Source organism: Anneissia japonica, unplaced genomic scaffold, assembly GCF_011630105.1.
Source record: "Anneissia japonica isolate Jap-2015-1 unplaced genomic scaffold, ASM1163010v1 scaffold9291_len582782_cov165, whole genome shotgun sequence".
NCBI classification, from domain to species: Eukaryota; Metazoa; Echinodermata; class Crinoidea; order Comatulida; family Comatulidae; genus Anneissia; species Anneissia japonica.
This window is the reverse complement of record NW_022710618.1, coordinates 517,761-536,372: the sequence shown is the minus strand read 5'-3', so window position 1 is coordinate 536,372 and position 18,612 is coordinate 517,761. Positions and strand designations below refer to the sequence as shown.

The 18,612-nt window shown below is 31.9% G+C and overlaps 1 protein-coding gene across 1 annotated transcript in view; it reads left to right on the top strand.

Annotated features, from left to right (window-relative positions):
• Positions 1 to 18,612, top strand: part of LOC117107052 (plexin-B-like) — a 41,458-nt gene that overhangs the window by 11,418 nt on the left and 11,428 nt on the right. The window contains exons 7-23 of the mRNA XM_033248575.1: positions 1,733 to 1,889; positions 2,022 to 2,118; positions 4,024 to 4,138; positions 4,252 to 4,395; positions 5,322 to 5,420; positions 5,640 to 5,727; positions 7,278 to 7,444; positions 7,726 to 7,898; positions 8,083 to 8,182; positions 8,288 to 8,424; positions 8,517 to 8,678; positions 8,969 to 9,127; positions 9,269 to 9,461; positions 11,577 to 11,738; positions 11,915 to 12,143; positions 12,957 to 13,108; positions 14,164 to 14,282. Of these exons, the coding sequence (XP_033104466.1) occupies positions 1,733 to 1,889; positions 2,022 to 2,118; positions 4,024 to 4,138; positions 4,252 to 4,395; positions 5,322 to 5,420; positions 5,640 to 5,727; positions 7,278 to 7,444; positions 7,726 to 7,898; positions 8,083 to 8,182; positions 8,288 to 8,424; positions 8,517 to 8,678; positions 8,969 to 9,127; positions 9,269 to 9,461; positions 11,577 to 11,738; positions 11,915 to 12,143; positions 12,957 to 13,108; positions 14,164 to 14,282 (2,453 nt within the window). The remainder of the gene's footprint in view (positions 1 to 1,732; positions 1,890 to 2,021; positions 2,119 to 4,023; positions 4,139 to 4,251; positions 4,396 to 5,321; positions 5,421 to 5,639; positions 5,728 to 7,277; positions 7,445 to 7,725; positions 7,899 to 8,082; positions 8,183 to 8,287; positions 8,425 to 8,516; positions 8,679 to 8,968; positions 9,128 to 9,268; positions 9,462 to 11,576; positions 11,739 to 11,914; positions 12,144 to 12,956; positions 13,109 to 14,163; positions 14,283 to 18,612) is intronic.

Here is an 18,612-nt window from a genome sequence, read left to right as displayed (position 1 = left end):
TACAAATAAATATATATATATATATATAAATACACAAATAAATATACAAACACATATATGAATAAATATATAAATAATTACAGTATATATAAAATAATAACACAGTATATATATATATAAATAAATAAATATATATATATACAAATAAGTATATAAAATAAATATATAAATAAATATATTATAAATATATACATATATATATATATGTAAATGAATATACAAATAAATATATATATATATATAAATATACAAATAAATATATATAAATATATAAATAAATATATAAATTTTATATATAAATATATAAATAAATACAGTATATATATAAATATATCTGTATCTGTATATCTGTATTTTAACAACATCTATCAGCGCTGCATACTTTCGGATAGACTTGCCACAAGTCTCTAATTTATGGATTTTTCGTAGTACATTAGCGCATTTCGAAAAGCGCCACCAGCGTCAGTTTATGTTGAGAAACTTTTTTCCTAAGCCCATAAAAAGTATACTATGGAACGCCATGCAAATAAGTAATATGGAACGCCATGTGTGCCAAAATCGATTTATTCTTAAGCATTTCAACTGATTAAGAAAAAGATTAGGGACTGGGAACCCAGTCTAACTTTCGGATCGACGATTCAAAAAAGTCAAAAATATATGTACTGCGCATGACTGGACTACACAGGCAAAGCTCCCCAGTGTGTTATTCATTTGCATCTACTAGGCCAAAGAATATAGGCTAGGCCTACGTGTTTGCAAAACTGGATAACCTGAAAAAAAAATTAAATGTATGGCTCGCATGACTTGCACATTGGCTCGCATGACTCGCTGGCTCGCACTTTGGTACTACTCAAAAACATAATATACCCCACTGGAAAATGGACGTTTTTAAGTTCAATGCCCACAATGCATGCACGTGGCTCTGCAAGTACAGTACTTGAGATTCGGTTCCCCGAGCTATGGTTCTTGTTTGTAACTTCCTGGTCGTAATTAATTCATAAAATACCGTAAAGCAGATTTGTTAACATGACAAGTTAAATTTTAATAGTCAACAAAATACAGTAGGTATAGGCCTATACTGTACATCTCTCAATTCGGACGACCAGAGTAAAATTTACGCTAGACTAGGGTAAGAGATTAAGATGCATCTGCATAGCCTAGAAAAATAATGTGAGTAAAAAAGAGCAGTCTATGTCTATAATTGGAATATCTTTGTGATAGCTAATTCAACACATCCCTTTAAAGACATTCCAACATTTAAACACCTTTAAATGCACTATAAAAGGTCATAATTTTCTATTTTTTTTGCATACGTACAGAGGGACACCCCACCTCCCAAGCCACCTCTGCTCAGGCTATTTTTTTTATCTTGTTATATTGAATATGATTTGCAATATTGTTTTATCGTGTGTTCAACCTTTTGTATTTTCTGTGTTGACTTTTTATGATTAACTTTTTTCTATTTTATGTAGTGTATCAAACAACAAATTTCCAATTGTGTGTTTTTTTTAATTTGAATTTGAAACCCCTAGAACTAGCCAATACAAGTATTGAGGGAGCCTACTGACAGATGATTGACATTGCGAGAAAGAGATCAGGGCAAGAATGTCAATAGCAACACCAGATGCAGAGAACCAGAAGTACTGGAGAATGCCACGAGGGACCTGCCTTTGGCAGAACACTAATGATGATGATAAATATAAATTATTATTTTTTTCTCTTCTTGTCGTAGCTAAAATTAACTGTTAAGCAGCTCCCACCATTAAATGTCAACCAAAATTATAGTTGTAAATTTGGTGATTTTGTGTCACCTGGACTGAAAGATGGAAAAACGATCACCTGCACATCACCACCTAGAACACAAGTGCCACAGATACCAAACAAAGAAGGTGAGATGACAGCATTGATATTTTTTTGTCAATACCAGATTATAATTTATTTTATCTAATAATTAATGACTGTTTTAAATTTATTTCATGAACAGTATATTTTTAATTTAGTTGATTGTGTCATCTTTTTAGCTGCTGTAGAAGTTTCGTTATCTGTGCATTCATCTGAAACTGATGTTGATTTTGTTACCACTCAATTCAGGTTCTTTGATTGCAGTGCCATCACATCGTAAGTTGGATTTCATTACTTTTGTATTATTTTGTAATCTTCATTGAAACAAAAAAACAATTTATTACTTTTTACTTTAATTTTATTTTGTATAATGTTGTATTTTTATATTATATTTATTTCTCTTTATAGTAAAGCATCACAGATTTGAAAACTTACAAACTACTGTATGACTTTCATTATATTAGTAATTTCTAATTTTATAAAGAAATTGTTGATTTAAATTTAAAAATGTTATATAAACAATATAATGTATTGTGTTATATCATTATTAGAAACATTTTTATTTTCATACAAATTAGTTTGGATCAATCATTACTGTATTTGTCTTTGCATCATGTATTTTTTTTAAAATGAAGTTTGCATATTGTCAGCTATGAATTCCAGTCTATTGTAACTGTTTCAAGTACACTGTCACACTGTGTCAAGTACACTGCCTGTAATAAAATATATGAGAAAATGACTCAAAGAGGCAATTGAAAAATAAAATTGCTCCTAGAAAATATCAACTAAGCTTATTAGCTTTCAATGAGATCAAAACAGTTTAGTTTTTGCACAGATTTTCATAATAAAATAATAACAGTCTTATTTATGCCATTTCCTTGCATTTAGTCCAACACAGGCTGTGAATAACTTAAAATATAAATAAACTGTATGTTATTGCACTATTCATAACTATTTTTATTATTTTGTACCATCTGATGATGTTTTTTCATAATTTAAATTACCAGTTGAAACAATGTACAACTCATTACAAATAAATTAGTAATAATGAGTTAAATAGTACACTGTTCCATTTATCAGTTGGAACAATTTAATGTTTAATCCGCTACATACTAATTCATTTGTAAACCCTACATTTTAGAATAAGATTACTTTACATTATTTTATATATGGACAATTAATTCATTATACCCAAAAATATATAGTAAAATGAAATTTTAAAAATGAAAACAGCCAATATTCTGAATTTTAATCACCAAATATAGACATATAATTTACAAGGAAGTAAATAAATTTTAATCTGTAGAAAAATTTGTAATATGATTTTGAGGAAATAAAGCAAATAGTATCTCAGAGTAAATATATCTGTTCACTGAGTCATCAAGAAAATCCACCACAACTCCCAAAGATGGTTATTGTGACCATCAATTGTGTAATGTCAAAGTTGTTTGTTATCGTGAGCCTTTAAAGTTGTTCATTGTAATTTTATTATATAATAGAGGAAAATCCTCACTTCAAACCTATTGCCTGTATTTGAACTGTGAATTGAACAATGCATTTGGCACAATTGTGGTTGCACCAATTATAATTACCAGAATAGTTTTGAACAGTTTAAAGGCAACTAGTGTGCGGAAAAGATTTTTTGATCAAAAGGATTCTAATTCTAGTTTGTTATTGATTATGTAAATTTTAGCATGTGAACTATTAAGACTTAGTGTAATTTGTCTTTATTAAAAAGTATATAAATGTTCTAGAACCTTGTCTCTTTTTGCCTTTTCAGTGAAGTGTAATTATTGTTGTGAGAAAAGTCATACTTATTTGCCCTAGGATTTAAAGTAAGGCAACTTCACTACCAAACCACAGCATGAGCTAAACAATTAACAGAAAAAATATTTAGATTGTTTTATAATAATGCTCTTGCCAAATTACAAAGACAATAAATAATAATGATTCAGTATTATTTTGCATCTAGCAAAAGGTCTACAAATGTATGTAAGGACATGATATATTTTTAATATCTGTGTCACTATAGTAATATAAAGTGCACTTCCACTGTATGAACATATCTAACAGCAAGTATTACTTAGAGTAACACTTAAATTATAGGGTGCCCTTTAAGAGGAGAAGGGATTGGACATGGATTTGAATACAAGACTACGCTCCACTCTTTTTTTATTTTAGTTGTTCCGAATGTGTTACCAGCTTTACCTGTGTTTGGTGTCTCAATGGCAACACATGTACCCAAAATGCTCCAGCATTCTGTAGTGCAGATGATCAAGTGATCTTGAATGGCAATGTGAGTAATACTGAAATTATAATTTTAAATGTGAATGCTTTTAATGAGATTTTTGAACATTTTCTCTAATTACATTATAAATATTTCAATATCTGCATATTTATTTTAATAAGGCAACTGTGACACCAGCTCCTGGTGGTATGAAAGGTCATGATTCATGTCCACAAATTATCCGTCAAACCAATGAAGAACTGATTCATGCCAGTTTGGTGAAAGAAGTCCGTATACCTGTTAAAAATTTACCAAATGCAACAAAAGTAAGAAATAAGTGTTAAAGGTCATGTCATACATCGTTTGTTATTAGAGGGCGTTCGATTGCACAACGACGGTAGGACGTAGAACGTAATGACTTCACTAAAAGTCATTTACGCATGCGAGAACGTTAATTTCACCTCATCGAGTAGGTTCTGGAACGCAATTTGGCCAAATGTATTAATGCAGAGAACGTAAGACGCCAGGTAGGAGGGTCACGCATGAGTGATTTCGTTCTAGCGTTGCGTGGTCGCAGAAATCAAAAGCTCCCTAATACTGTAGTAACTATTTGTACACTATACCTAGTAATATTGATTCATATTATTCATCATGAGAGGGATGCAGGTTATCATACATTGAACATCTATTATACAATTTTTGATGGGGGGGGGGGAGTGGGGAGGATACAATTAAGCGCTCCTCTTTGGACCTGTTCCTCTACTTTGCTTTATTTATGAGTGATATTGACCCCAAACTGGAACTGATATGAGATATTAAGACCAGCTCTTAATTCTTCATTTTAGGAAGTACATTCTAGAATTACATTTACTACTTATACAATCAGTGCGGGGCTGCCAGAATAAACTATCTTAAATAATAACACCGAGCATTGTAGACTAAACCTTGGTTTTGGGGTTTTTTTACAGGTTCTCTATAATACCTATTTTTTTTCAAATTAAATATAATTATTTTGTATTCCAAAACAGTGCATTTTTTTTATTCTTAGTAAAATAATATTTTTATTGTCATTTCATATTAAATTTAAATATCTAGGTCAGCAATTAAAACAAAATGTTTTAGGTTTATAATTTAAACTTGTTTTGGTTTGTTACCAGTGTTTTTTGAACCAAATTTTATGTTGGTTTTATTCTGACAGCAAGTTGAACATTTTTTCTTATTTATTTTTCTTTGTATTCATAATTTTGTTCAGGTCCCCAGTGTCTATGAGTGTGTGCTGACAATTGAGGGGAAAACATCAACTATTCCGGCGTCTGTTGAGAAACCTAATATTACTTGTTCCCAATACACAGTAAGACTTTATCCTTGTTTGATACATCTTAATTAACTCTGCACTTAAAAGATTAACTATAAATGTAAAATATCCTCAAACATTCAGCCTTCCAGTGCACCTCCAAAGAGACTCTGATTCTAAGTTATTTTGTCATTTGTATTTTAAATTTTGATGTGGCTACACTTACAATTTTTTTTCAGAATTTTATTTTCAGTTTTCTTTTAAAATCTCATTTAGTATGATTATGCAGCTGACGAACAGGAACTAACTGCAAATATTCAAATTGTTTGGAATAATAACAACTTCATTGACAACATTTATCAAGGTTGGTACCAACTGATTCTTTCAGTAGGTGAATGTATTCTTGACAGACATGCAATCTACCCACATTCATTTTCTTGAGTTTGAAACCCTTTTAAAATATCACATTTTTTATGTATCTTTTCTTGTGCAATGTTAATATAATAAAAATATACCAAAATTGACATAAATTAACATGTGTTACATCCATTGAACCCGGAAGAGTTAAAAGGAAGTCATAACATATAATATAGTCAGTGAGATATGTTTGCACAGCACTTTCTATGACTAAAAATAGTTGTTTTTTTTACATATTCCAAAGTTAGTTACAGTTAACATTGTGTGAACATGTCAATTACACATCTTTTTCCCTGAATTTTACAAGATTAAAGATTGAATTTATTGAAGTTTGTTTTCCTGAGCTTACACAATATCACGTACGAATCACAATAAATATATAAATACTACACAAAATACAATAGCACCAAAAAAAACTTTAACTAAACAGTGGAAAACCATGAAATGGTTATAAAACTACCACCTAAACAGTGAAATTATGTAGGAAAGTGATCATTAAAATCTGGCAAGCATATGGTAGAAATGAATTTTTAAACAAATTTTTGTCAGTAATAGTTTTGAGAGTACAGTATTACTCTTGACTCCCTCAAATGTTTAATACAACATTTCTTGCTTTTAAAGCCTTACAATTTGTTTTATTTTAACTAATGATGCCTATTGATTCTTGTTCAAAAATGAAGTGCAATCCTAACTTAAAACATTGTCAAAAATTACTATCCAAACATTTAGCTTTCTATACAAATAATTGGTGGATACAAATGATTGGTGATAGTTTATCTTTTCTGAAAACTGATTTTTTGGTTTTTGTTTTTCCATAGAAAATTGGTCTACGCCTATAGCTACAAGAATAGTAAAGTTCCATTCGATAAAAAAATCATCTTACATAATTACATATAGTATCAACTGCTACAGTTTTTCAGCTTTAGGAATTGCTAATAACAAAGTGGAGTTGATAGGACAAATTTTAAGGGAGCAACAGTGCACAATACACCAACATTGACAGTAATTTTAGGCTAACATCCAATAGAACAAAGGTCAAGAACAAGGAAATGTTTAATAGTTTCCTCTGTTTGTCTCGTTAATCTAATATGTTCATATTTCAAATGTCAATATAATATATGTGGTTTACTCATCAACTTCCACTATTTGAAACTCACTGCCAACTTCTAGCTGAGCTTCTTCCTCATATGACAAGTTTAAAGAGACTTTGTTTCACTACTGATATATTATTAGAATATTGACTTCTTTACCCTTTGACCTTTGACAATAATTTTAAAATCAATTATAACCTGACACTATTACTAAGAATGTATGCATACAAATATACAATTATTTTAGGGTTTATTCAGTAGGAAGCTATTATTATCTCACAGGGCCTAGAGTGCTGTATTATTATTGTTTTGAAAGGTAGGGAGTTGTTTGCAGGAATTGATTAAAAGAAACATCTTAAACTACACAGATAGTGTAAGTTTACATATTTGTCTTGATTGTTTCTAGTTACTCTGTACAAATGTTCAGTGCAGCGTCCAGACTGCAGCCGGTGTCTTTCTAACAATACTACTAGACCACAGCTTAATTGCGTCTGGTGTGGAGACCATGGCTGTGAATACGATTCATTCTGTTCAACAAAAATTAGTGACTGTCCAGCTCCCATAATAACACAGGTAAGAATAATCAAACAGCACCCTCAACTGTTGATTCTAAAGTTGCAGGTTTTTTTTTATTCCTAATTTTCAAATATTAATTCATTTTTGTGTAAAATGTAATTTCTAATATTATTTGTCTATAGCAGTTGGTCTTCTTTTCTTTTATTTTTTCCCTCTTTTTTAAATGTTTTTATATTTAAGGTTTTAAAATGTTTTGTATGCCTGAACTATTATAAAATAAAAATAAAATATTTTCTTTAGAGGCCGAAAATCATGATACTGTATTTTTCCTTTATTAGGTTATACCTCTTTCAGTTGCTACGGTAATAACCCAGCCTGAGCCTGATTACACTGAGGTCATTGAACTTGTTGGAACTGATTTTGGACAAACGTCTTCAGATATTGCTAGCATTATGATAGATAGCAAGGAATGTGAAAAGATTGCAGATGGGTTTAACATAGCTTCACAAACGTAAGGCTTTCAAATGACTCTTGATTTGATAGAACTATATTGTTCTTCACTTAATACTTACACAGTTGTTACTTGTATTGTATTAAATGATTGTCTATTAGTATATATTGCTTGTATCTTGGTTTGGGTATTGTTGTTTTGTTTTTATACTTATACATTTGTTATTTTTTGCTTTTACATCTAGTATTAAGTGTAGAGCTCCTGTCTTCAGCACTGCCTCTCAAAGAAATGTCATCATATCTGTCCAAGGGAAACCAAGTGGACCAGCATACATAGTTTATCAGGTTATTATATATTTATATTTGATATTTATTCCATATAGTGGAACAATACACTTCATATCTAGCATAAACTGCTAAAAGTTTCTTCAATTCAATTTATTTTTCCAGAATCCTTTAATTTCCGACATCACTCCAAAGTTTGGAATCAAGCATGGTGGTACACGAGTGAATATAACCGGCATGTTTTTGAACACCGGTCGAGATCTTATGGTATCTATGGGAGAAAGCGAGTGTTATGTTAAAAAGTAAGTAAACAAATTGCTTTTTTGGATCTTTTTCACCTGATTATCCATTCTCTGATATTGGTTAATTATTTATTTTATTTTTCTCACTGCAGTGTATCTGAAACTCAGATACTTTGTACAACCTCGCATTATGCAGTTGAAGAAGAGGTAATGGCAACGGTTACATTTGGACAGGCTACAAGAGATGCTTCTACCTTCACGTACACAGACAACCCAAGAGTGACAGACTTTAATCCGAAAAGCAGTATCAAAGCGTAAGAATGTCTGTTTTTTTTCTAATAACATTTCCACTGAACTGTTTTTGTCAGAATATTTATTTGAATTACATTCCACATTGTAAGACTATATCATATAATAATAATAATGATAATAGGTATTATTATTATTATTATTGTTATTATTATTATTGTTATTATTATATTAGAAATACTGTTATTATTGGCAGCAGTAATAGTATTTGTATATTGTGTATGCTTTGTAGGCCTACATTACTATTTCTACAATAAAACAGGCAGATGCTGATTTTAAGTTTGATATCTTTCAGTGGTGGTCGTAAGATTACTGTGACAGGGATGCATTTTCAGTATGTGCAAGAAGCCAAGATGCTAGTGAATGGTGTATCAGCTAAAGCAGTAAGAAAATCTAAGTTCTCGTGGAAATTTATTCCTAAGAGGGCACCTAGAAATATGTCTCTCAATCTCCAGTAATTCCTAATGGCTTGTTATTTGTTTATTATATCATTAATTTTTTTTATAGAGATGAGAATCAAGGAAATAATAATAATATACGCTAATTTCAAACAGCCATTATAGTCCCTTCTTAAAATAGGATAAATACTTAGCAGACGACAAGCACATGTTGCATTACCTGTGACCTTTTCGTTTGATGGCTATGTTATTGAATCGAGTGGTGAATCTGAATTTAGAATTTATCCTGATCCTATCTACTATCCCTTCAGTAGTAAGACAGTATATGGACAACTGGTAGAAGGTGGAATCTACATACTAGAACGTGATATTACGTTAATTCAATTGAGGGTAGACTATGTTGTTTTTCCTTGTCGATGTTTGAACAAATAATACAAGTAGCCTTAGATTAATGGTGGATAAACACAATAACTCATATTTAATAAGCTAATTCAAGGTCAATTGACAATTGTTGAGGCAGTTTGGCACAGCAGGAATGGTTTGGTTTCCCAACCTCAAGGTCGGGGTTTCTTTCACTCGCTTTCAATCATTTTGCTTGTGTCCTTGAACAAGGCACTTTATCTGGTGGGGTTGCCTGCTCGCGAATTTTCTTAACGTAAGATAGTTTGGTAAAATCTCATGAATTATTCATAATCATCCTTCTAGAACATATTTTGCGCATTGGCTATTTGCACGATTGGGGTCAGCCTCATTTTGTTGCGAAAGACCTGTGCTCGATTTCGGTAGAACAACCATTGAAATGCACCATTCACTTTTACGGCCCTGGGATTCAGTCTTTGTATGGGCCTTGTATTTGAATCGATGCAAGAATAAATTAAGTGATTGATAGTAGATTCTGGAGTTTAATTTACATTGACTGTCAGTCTGAAATACAAAATACTGTTTATTAGTTATTCAATTAAAATGCGCTATTTTTAAGTCTGCGTCAGCCTGAATGATCAGCTGCTCCATTTTGCGATTCAACCGATGTATGGGCCTTCTTAGGCTTCTTCCATTCTAGTACAGACTATCTGTCGGTGTGCTTTTGTACAGGATAAGGGTAAGGGACTGTAAGGTGGACCAGTACAACCGGGGTAACCCCCTATTCGTCTCAAAAGATGTACTGGGTTCTTTACAGTGCACACTAAAGCTAATTGTGTACACTGGGCCTATGGTTTATAGTCCTTATCCTGGAAGACTTGCTCGACCACAGAGCACATAAGTGTGTATTTGAATCAATGCAAAAATTAAAACAGGTGATTGCTTTGATACATTGAAGTGATAGGCCTACGTTTACCGTCAGCCTGCAAATACAATACTAAATAAACCTATTCTTCAATTAAAGTTTTATTAAAATTCCAATGTAAGCTAAGGAACTTTGCTCGATGCTGCGAAACTAGGACTTCATAAATTATGCCAATACAGTGGCCGTTTGTTCCCCCAACCCCGATAATTTCTTTTCCCGCACTTCCCTACCCCTCCCAGATTTCAAACGCTGGCGCCACCACTGTACAAAACAAAATAAACAAGTTGCATGAAATAAGTAAATCACCTTTTATGTTTACTTTGAAATATTTGTTCACTATAAAATAAAACAGACTGGATGTTGATATACCGGTAACAGACTGAATGAAGGCTCTAATCTTGCGTATAATACTTGCATATAAAGTACTCATTAAAGACCATTTTGCTCACTGGACCCTTTGTTGAATGCCCATCTAATTTTGACTATAAATATAAACTAAAAGAGCCGCACTGGAGCGGATGCAGGGTTTGGCGGAAGGGAGTCCATACCACCTCAGCTCCACCATGGTTGGGGTTAGTTGCAAACATTTTGAGAATATGAAACTCTAGGTGCCCGGAAATTAAAAAATTTTACTGGTAATTCATATCAACAATACAACAAATATTTTCCTAATGCAATTTAGGGGGTGCGATCAAACTCTCTGCACCCCTCCCCCTAAATTTGCCAGCTGCATTTATATCAATTGTATCCGCTCAGTTCACCCAAAATCAAATTTCATTTATTTCTATTTTTTTAAGTCGAAGCACAGAGCAACTGATCATTGAGGCTAACATAGGCTTGAAAATAGCGCATGTGAAAATCTTTTCTATAAGGATGATTATGAACAATTAATGAGATTTTACCAAAATATCCTACGTTAAGAAAATCCACGCTCCTGCACTGATTACCAGCAGAAACACTTAGCATGTGGACCCAATGACCAGGGAAAAGAACTGCGCTTTATAACCGCAAGGAAGAGGCGCATTATAAATGCCTATACCAGTACCAGTACATAAACAGACATAGGATTATGTAGGTAGACCTTGGAATACAGGCATGCGTAGTTCTAACTACAAATTGGCTTATTAACTTTTCCACAGTTAAAGAAAATCAGCTGGAAATCTTTTATGGAATTTGCCATTTCCTTGAATCTTTTTAACATGTAACATGTTTTCCCATAGGGATCAGGCATAGATCTTAGTGCCACTGAGGTCAGTGATGTAAAGGTGTATGTTGGTGAGACTCCATGCAATGTACTCTCAATAGCTAACACGTCAGTTGTTGCAGAGGCACCAAAAGAGGAACCTGATGCAGTAAATGGTGGAGATCATCCTCTTGTCGTGGTAAGTTGCAAGCTGTAATGTATAAACATATAGTAGTGCTTCAGATTCACATCACAATGAACAAGCTATTGAAATGAAAAATGTGTGAGAAGTAGTTTGTCTATTGCTCTTAAATGCAATATGAAACTTTAAAATATTTATTACCTTTTTAGAATTAAAAATAATGACTCTTTCAGATTTATCATGGCAACCTTGAGGTGACATTTGGACCAATTCAATATCCTTCCTTTGATCTGCTCAATTTGGTGATACCAATTTCCGGTGCTGTCGGTGTCGGATTAATTTTATTTATAATTATTTGGGTTTACTTTAGAAGAAGAATTAAACATTTTGATGAACAAACGCAGAAAATTTCTTTTGAAATGGAACACATTCAGGACCAAGTAAAAGAAGAAGCTCAAGCCGGTACTATGAATATATTTTAAAATTATTTTTTAAAGAAACTAGTTTCTTTAAAAAGTTCTAGTTTTTAAAAAAAATTGTTTTTTAAAGAAACTAGAATTTTATCTTAGCTTGAACGAAAATAAATGGAAAAACATTGATTTTTCAAACAATATAGATTAGGGATGTGATAGGGATTAGGGATAATGTAGTTATGGTTGGCGGGGCCAACCAGCCTTGAAGTTTTCCAACAAGTCTAAAGTTATTTTTATTAGTTAGATTTTATAATGTTATCACCTACCCACCCTTCAAATGTCTATCTTGCTATTCATGGTTAAGTTATCAGATTAATTAATTAAAACTTAAAAGGTGCCTTTTGGTTGGGGCGGGGGGAATATATTTTTTGTGAAAAATAGCCCACCCTAATATTATTAGTTTTATGATCTTTTTGCTTATCTTCTATAATAAATCTGATGTTATTGACATTCAGGTTAGAAGCGGTTGGATTAATGGTTGTGACTCAGACTCTTAACCTTGTGGTCAAGGGTTCAAAACCGTCGCTGGCATGTTGCTTGTGTCCTTAGGCAAAACACATTATCTACGTGTCTCTGTTCATTGGAGTATAAATGGGTACCAGCATGTGCTGGAATGGTAAAACAGGTTACTTTGTGGGGCGAGTGGCGACCTTATGCAGTCTGGCCCAAATGCCAAGGAAAGACAGGTGGACACTACTGCCTGTAAGCCCAGAGCTTCAGCTTCAAGTTTTACCTGTTCCTTAACTGAAATAAATATGCAATAATGATTTTTTTAAATTATTTTTTGTATGGTTCTCAACAGCAATTGCTGATTTGACCATCAATTTACAAGACCTAAGTGGTGATGACCTGCGCAGCATTGTGATTCCGTTTGTAAGTAACAGACAGTACATGTATAACATGATGTTCACTGGCTTTGAAATTATCCCAGATTCAAGTGAAGTGGATGTGCAGGTAAGCTGTTTGCTGCCCTCAATTCCAGTAAAAGTTCTTAACTTTTAATACAAACCTGTTTGTTTCATTTATCAGTGCTCAAGTAATTTAAGGAACAGGTGAAAAATGTTTTTTTTTTGTTTGGAGAGCATTTTTTTTTTCTGAGTGTCTTAAAAACATCTTAAGACAGTTTTTATTGTGGAAGGCGCAATAATAATACATGACCGATCAATAACATATATTTCTCAAGTGGGGTAGACGCTATGCCAGTGGCGAGTAACTCTATTCTGTGGATACGTAACGGAACAAGGACCAGGTCTCACAACTCACTGAGGGACTTATAGGGGCCTAGCCTGAGCAGCTGGCTAGTTACAAATGTAGCACCATGCAGCGGAGAGCGCCGCTAGACCTTCTCTATACCAGCAGTAGACAACAGATACGATCTTGCTAATTATTGTAATTACTGTATATGTAATCATTGAAATAGATTTTTAAGACTTAAACTTGTTTTTTATATAAATATTTTGTGTTTTTTCTGTTTTAAAATATTTGTGCTCGTTAGTAATTTAGTTTTTTCATTCATTAAATCCATGATGGTAGCTACGTAGAGCAAAATGTTAGGCCTCTGAAAGTCCCCCAGTGGCAGTTGCCAGGTTATCGTAAATTTTCATTTCAAATTCATGAAAATGGTCTATAATGACAATTCGCTCAGCCTGCTATCAACACTCTGCAAATGACATCGTGTTGTTGAGTGCTCAAAGATTGTGGAGATGGATTTTTTTTTTTTTTTTGGTCATATGAGACTCTGCTTTAGCCTTTTAATTAAAATACTGCTAAAATTCACATCTGATCATTGATGTTTATGAATTGAAAGTGCACATTGACTTGTTGAGTAAATACTATTGTCATAGTGCCACTAAACATCGCATTCTGCCATGATTGTTGATGATTAATTGATGGACACTGAAGTCTTAAATAAAGTGACTATTTTCAATTAGAATTAATTTTATCATTTTTTCAAAAAGTAAACTATTTTGTATTTGTAACCTTGACATATCTGACCTTTGAACTTTCAGGAGGATGATGGGATGCAATCCAGAGCTCTGAACAGCTTTTCCGAGCTCCTCCTCATCAAGCATTTTCTATTGACATTCATCAAGATAGTGGAAAACTCAAAAAGTACTGTTAAAGAAAAGTAAGTACTTTTTTCAAAAATTTTGACTTGGATGTTATTCTGTATCTGTATCAACAATATTTAGGAAGTGGTTTACAAATAAAAATATAGTAATATAGTTTCTATTAAACTTATTTTTACTAACTTTATTAAATGATGACTGAAGTATATAAAGTATGATAATATTTATTGTGTCTAAGCTTAATTTTTATTGTAATTCATTAGTATTAATTGTCTATTTGTTATTATCCCTTTACCATTTTAATGTGCAATATATCTTTATGTTTTTCGTAAATTTTATGCAATTTAAACACTGGCTACAATGTAAATTTTGAATAAATCCTTGAAGGAAAGATATATTTTGTATCAGGAAAATCTTGTTATTTATTTGGCGACCAAATACTGACAAGATAGTTAACCATGCCAACCTTGGCTTAAAAGGGCACTAGAAAGATGATTTTTTTTTGGTTTTTCTAGAGGGGATTTTTTATATAAAATATACAATATTTTCCCTCCTCAGCCTGGCTTTAAAAGTTAACCCCCTGCATATTAACACATACATATATCTGAAACTCTTATATTATTATATTATTATAATATTATAATATTATAATAATATAATATATTATTATAATATAATATTATTATAATATTATAATAATATAATATTATATTATTATAATATTATAATATTCTTATAAGAATATTATAATATTATATTCATAATTTTTTTCCACAGTCTTCCTCATTCAAAGATTTCTCGTAATGGTAATTTTTTGGGTGTTTATTTCACTTCATGCACTTTACATTTTGATCAACCAATTTTCTTTTTTTTAAAATGATTTTATTTTAATTCTGTTTTATTTCTCTAAATAATAGGTTTTTTCTTTATTGCATGTTCTTAATGAATGTTTTTCCCCATTTTTGTAACAAATGAGACTTGACATAGATAGATGTTTATTAATTTTCAAATTTAATGTTCTTGGATTCAATTTTGAATTTTATTTAATTCATTAATTGTATGTTGTTGTTTATTTGTCATCCATTTTTCCATCATTTTCACAAGAGCGTATTCTAGTGTAAGGGTTCTGTAATAGTATACTGTATGTACTCATTTAAAAATGATAACCCCAAAACGATAATATTATTATGTACTCTTTTGGAAGTATCCCAGAAAGAATGATAATCCCAAAATGATAATTTTATTATGTACTCTTTTGGAACTATCCCAGAAAGGCCTAACCTTCCGACTCTAGAGAGGTTATTGGACCAAAAATATAAATTTATCTATCCAAATAATGTAAAATTGATTGCCAATCCCTATATTGTGGTCTAAAAGCGTAATTTTGGGCCAAATTAGAAGTAGGCCATAAAAGCTCTCCTTAGGAACCCTGCTAGGGATTTTAAATGCGGGACCCTGTCCAAGGCTATAGGCCCCTTTTTTATGCTCTTTTGAAAATGATGACTAAATTGATGTCACTTCTTAACATTTCATTATGTTGTTTACTGTACATAGACTTCAGTCTCTGTCTTGTTATGTTGATGCAAATGTGATTCTATTTCAAATAACCCATTTACAAATCCATTGCTTTTCGGTTAGTGTTTTATTAGTCTTTATTGTTTACATTTACCTCATCATCATATGGACAATTTACACAGATAAGTACATACTCAATGCTTCATAACTCCATTTTCATGGATTTTGTTAAACCATAGAGTAATCACTTTCAAATTGTTTTAGTTATAAAAAGCTAGTTTGTAAACGTCAGTTAATTCACTAATCAGCATAGACCACAAAAAGCTGTCGTTTTCAGTATGTAAAACTATTGGGGCTCTGTTGTATTTAACAATTATCAGATTGCCTCCAAATGTAAATAATTCTATGATCTAAGAAGAATAAAACTAGGGTAAGATTTATTCTTTAAAGTAATAATATTCTCAGATAAGGACTTAAAATGGAGGTCCAGTTTACATTGCATCTTTCGGAACAGTAGGGGGTTTCCCCAACGCTATGGTTCAGCCCCTGTTGTCGTGGAATGATGTGAACATGTAGCTGATATAAGTGCCTCTTTACGGCGGCTAGGAAGTCACGAACCACACCCATACGCAATTCAGCACAACGCTGTGAGTTATGGGTTATTCTCCCACATTTACCTTTGCATAATATAGACTGTATAGAGTACAGTAATATGTTGCTACGTCACTGTATTGTGTAACATCGCTTTGTTACTAGGCAACCACCTACGAAACCAGCCATTATGTCTTCGTACCTCTACAGCTAACCACAGTCTTCAAACCTTTCTAACTAATGTTTTGAAACCTAATAAATTCCTATTGAAAACATGAAATTAAGAAAAGTTCAGTTATCTTTTTAATGAACACAGATACAATATTGTAAAATTAGGTTAGAAAGATCCGTCAGTTGTGAAAGCTATATATAATGTAGAATTCACTCAACCATATCAAGCACATGGTATAGCAAGGGGTGTCATGTGATGTTGTAACATCATTGGTGTAATATTTAAGCATGCATGTTGCTTGCTTAAAGTTCCTTGGTCATTGGATGTGCAACCTTCTCTACTATCCCATTTGGTAAACACAAAAACCACAGACAAGACATATGCCATTTTTCTGTTAGTACAAAAATTTATATTCAAAAATAAAGAATCTACCCACCTGCACTAAATGATGAATGAAATACAAGTATGTATAAAGAAGGTATATTGTTGTAAAAAGTAACAATGCTGTGTTTGGTGTTGTATGTGTGTGGTGGAGCCCAGCATTAGTTTTGTTTGGTTGCCATTTCAAGGGCTTCTGCATGTGTTGTCAAAATGTGTCCTTGACTTGTGTTCCCACAAATCCCCTTCCTAGAATCATGTGATTGTATTTCTTCCCGTTCGAATAAGGTTGCATGGGAGAAATTGCATGATTGCTCGTCTTTCGTTTAAGCTTGATTATTTGGCCATCTGAATTTTCATGACATGTTTCAGCCATAGATGCAACAAGTATTTCATAGTTTATTTAAATAACATAAATATTGTGGCCACTTATAATCTCTAATGATGGTAACATCAGGCCTTATAACCAAGATAAAAAAAAATTGGAACATTAATATGTGGTATCCATCTTGGTTATTGTTCTACTGCTGAGGTTAAAGGTGATTATTTTGAGTGAGCATACTAGTAATTTATTGTGAACAATGTTGTGTGTGATTGTTTATTGTTTTGTTTATTGTTTTGTTTGTTTGTGATTTCTTATGTGACCGTAGACAGAGAGTTAAATATAATGATGAATTTTCCGAATGGGAACATGTTCAATGTGAGTGCCCTAAGGCACAAAATTAGGCCCCATAATTTGTTTAGCTACTATTAATGATGCATGTATAAACACAGAGGTTGATCATTTCAAATATGTGGATGACCTTAGTCTTGTAGAAATGCGTAAATGTACAAAAACATCTAATATGCAGAGCTTTTTTAATGACCTTGTGGATTAAAGTAAAACAAACTCAACCTCAACCCTAAAAAGTGTAACACTATGCAGTTTTGTTTTAAAGTGCTCCCTCCTGTACCCCCTGTTATTACTTTAGGTAATCATGTATTAAAAAGGATCCCTTATCGTCATAGTCTTTACACAGGCTACCAGTGTAATCTTACCCGACTTTAAGTGATAGAAGATTAGTAATCTGCAAGCAATTTGCTGTTAAATCTGAGAGGTCTAGTAAAATGGTTTGTACCAAATTTGTCCACTCACACCATGCATCTTAGAAATAATCGTAAACTTGAAAAGGCACGCACTAATACAGAATGATAAAACAACAGTGCAATTCCAGCTTAGACCAGGCTCTTAGAATCTTGATTTTTTTTTTGCTATTTAACTTACCTTCCATTTTTGCTGTTACTGTTTCCAATTTTTCCTGTTTTGCTTTTTTGTTTTTTTGTGTGTTTTTCTATCTGTTTTTTAAACAATAATAATAATAATAGTAATATTAATAATAATAATAATAATAATAATCCCCTCCTTGGTCGTAAATGTCGATTTCGACGATTTAATGTTAGAAACGTAATTTCTTCTAGTGATTACGATTGAATTGAGTAATGATAATAATAATAATAATAATAATAATAATAATAATAATAATAATAATTATGGTGTTTTGGGTTTATGATTTTGTATGGTGAATTTTGTATGGCTTCTAGTAATTGTTATCAAGTAATGGTCTTATTTTTATGTACAATATTTTTAATTGTATTATAATTGGTAAAAAAACTTTAAAATACAATGCTGCAATTTAGATTCGGCTGCTACTGATTGTATAGATTGAATAAAAATTTGAAAAAAAACGAAAATT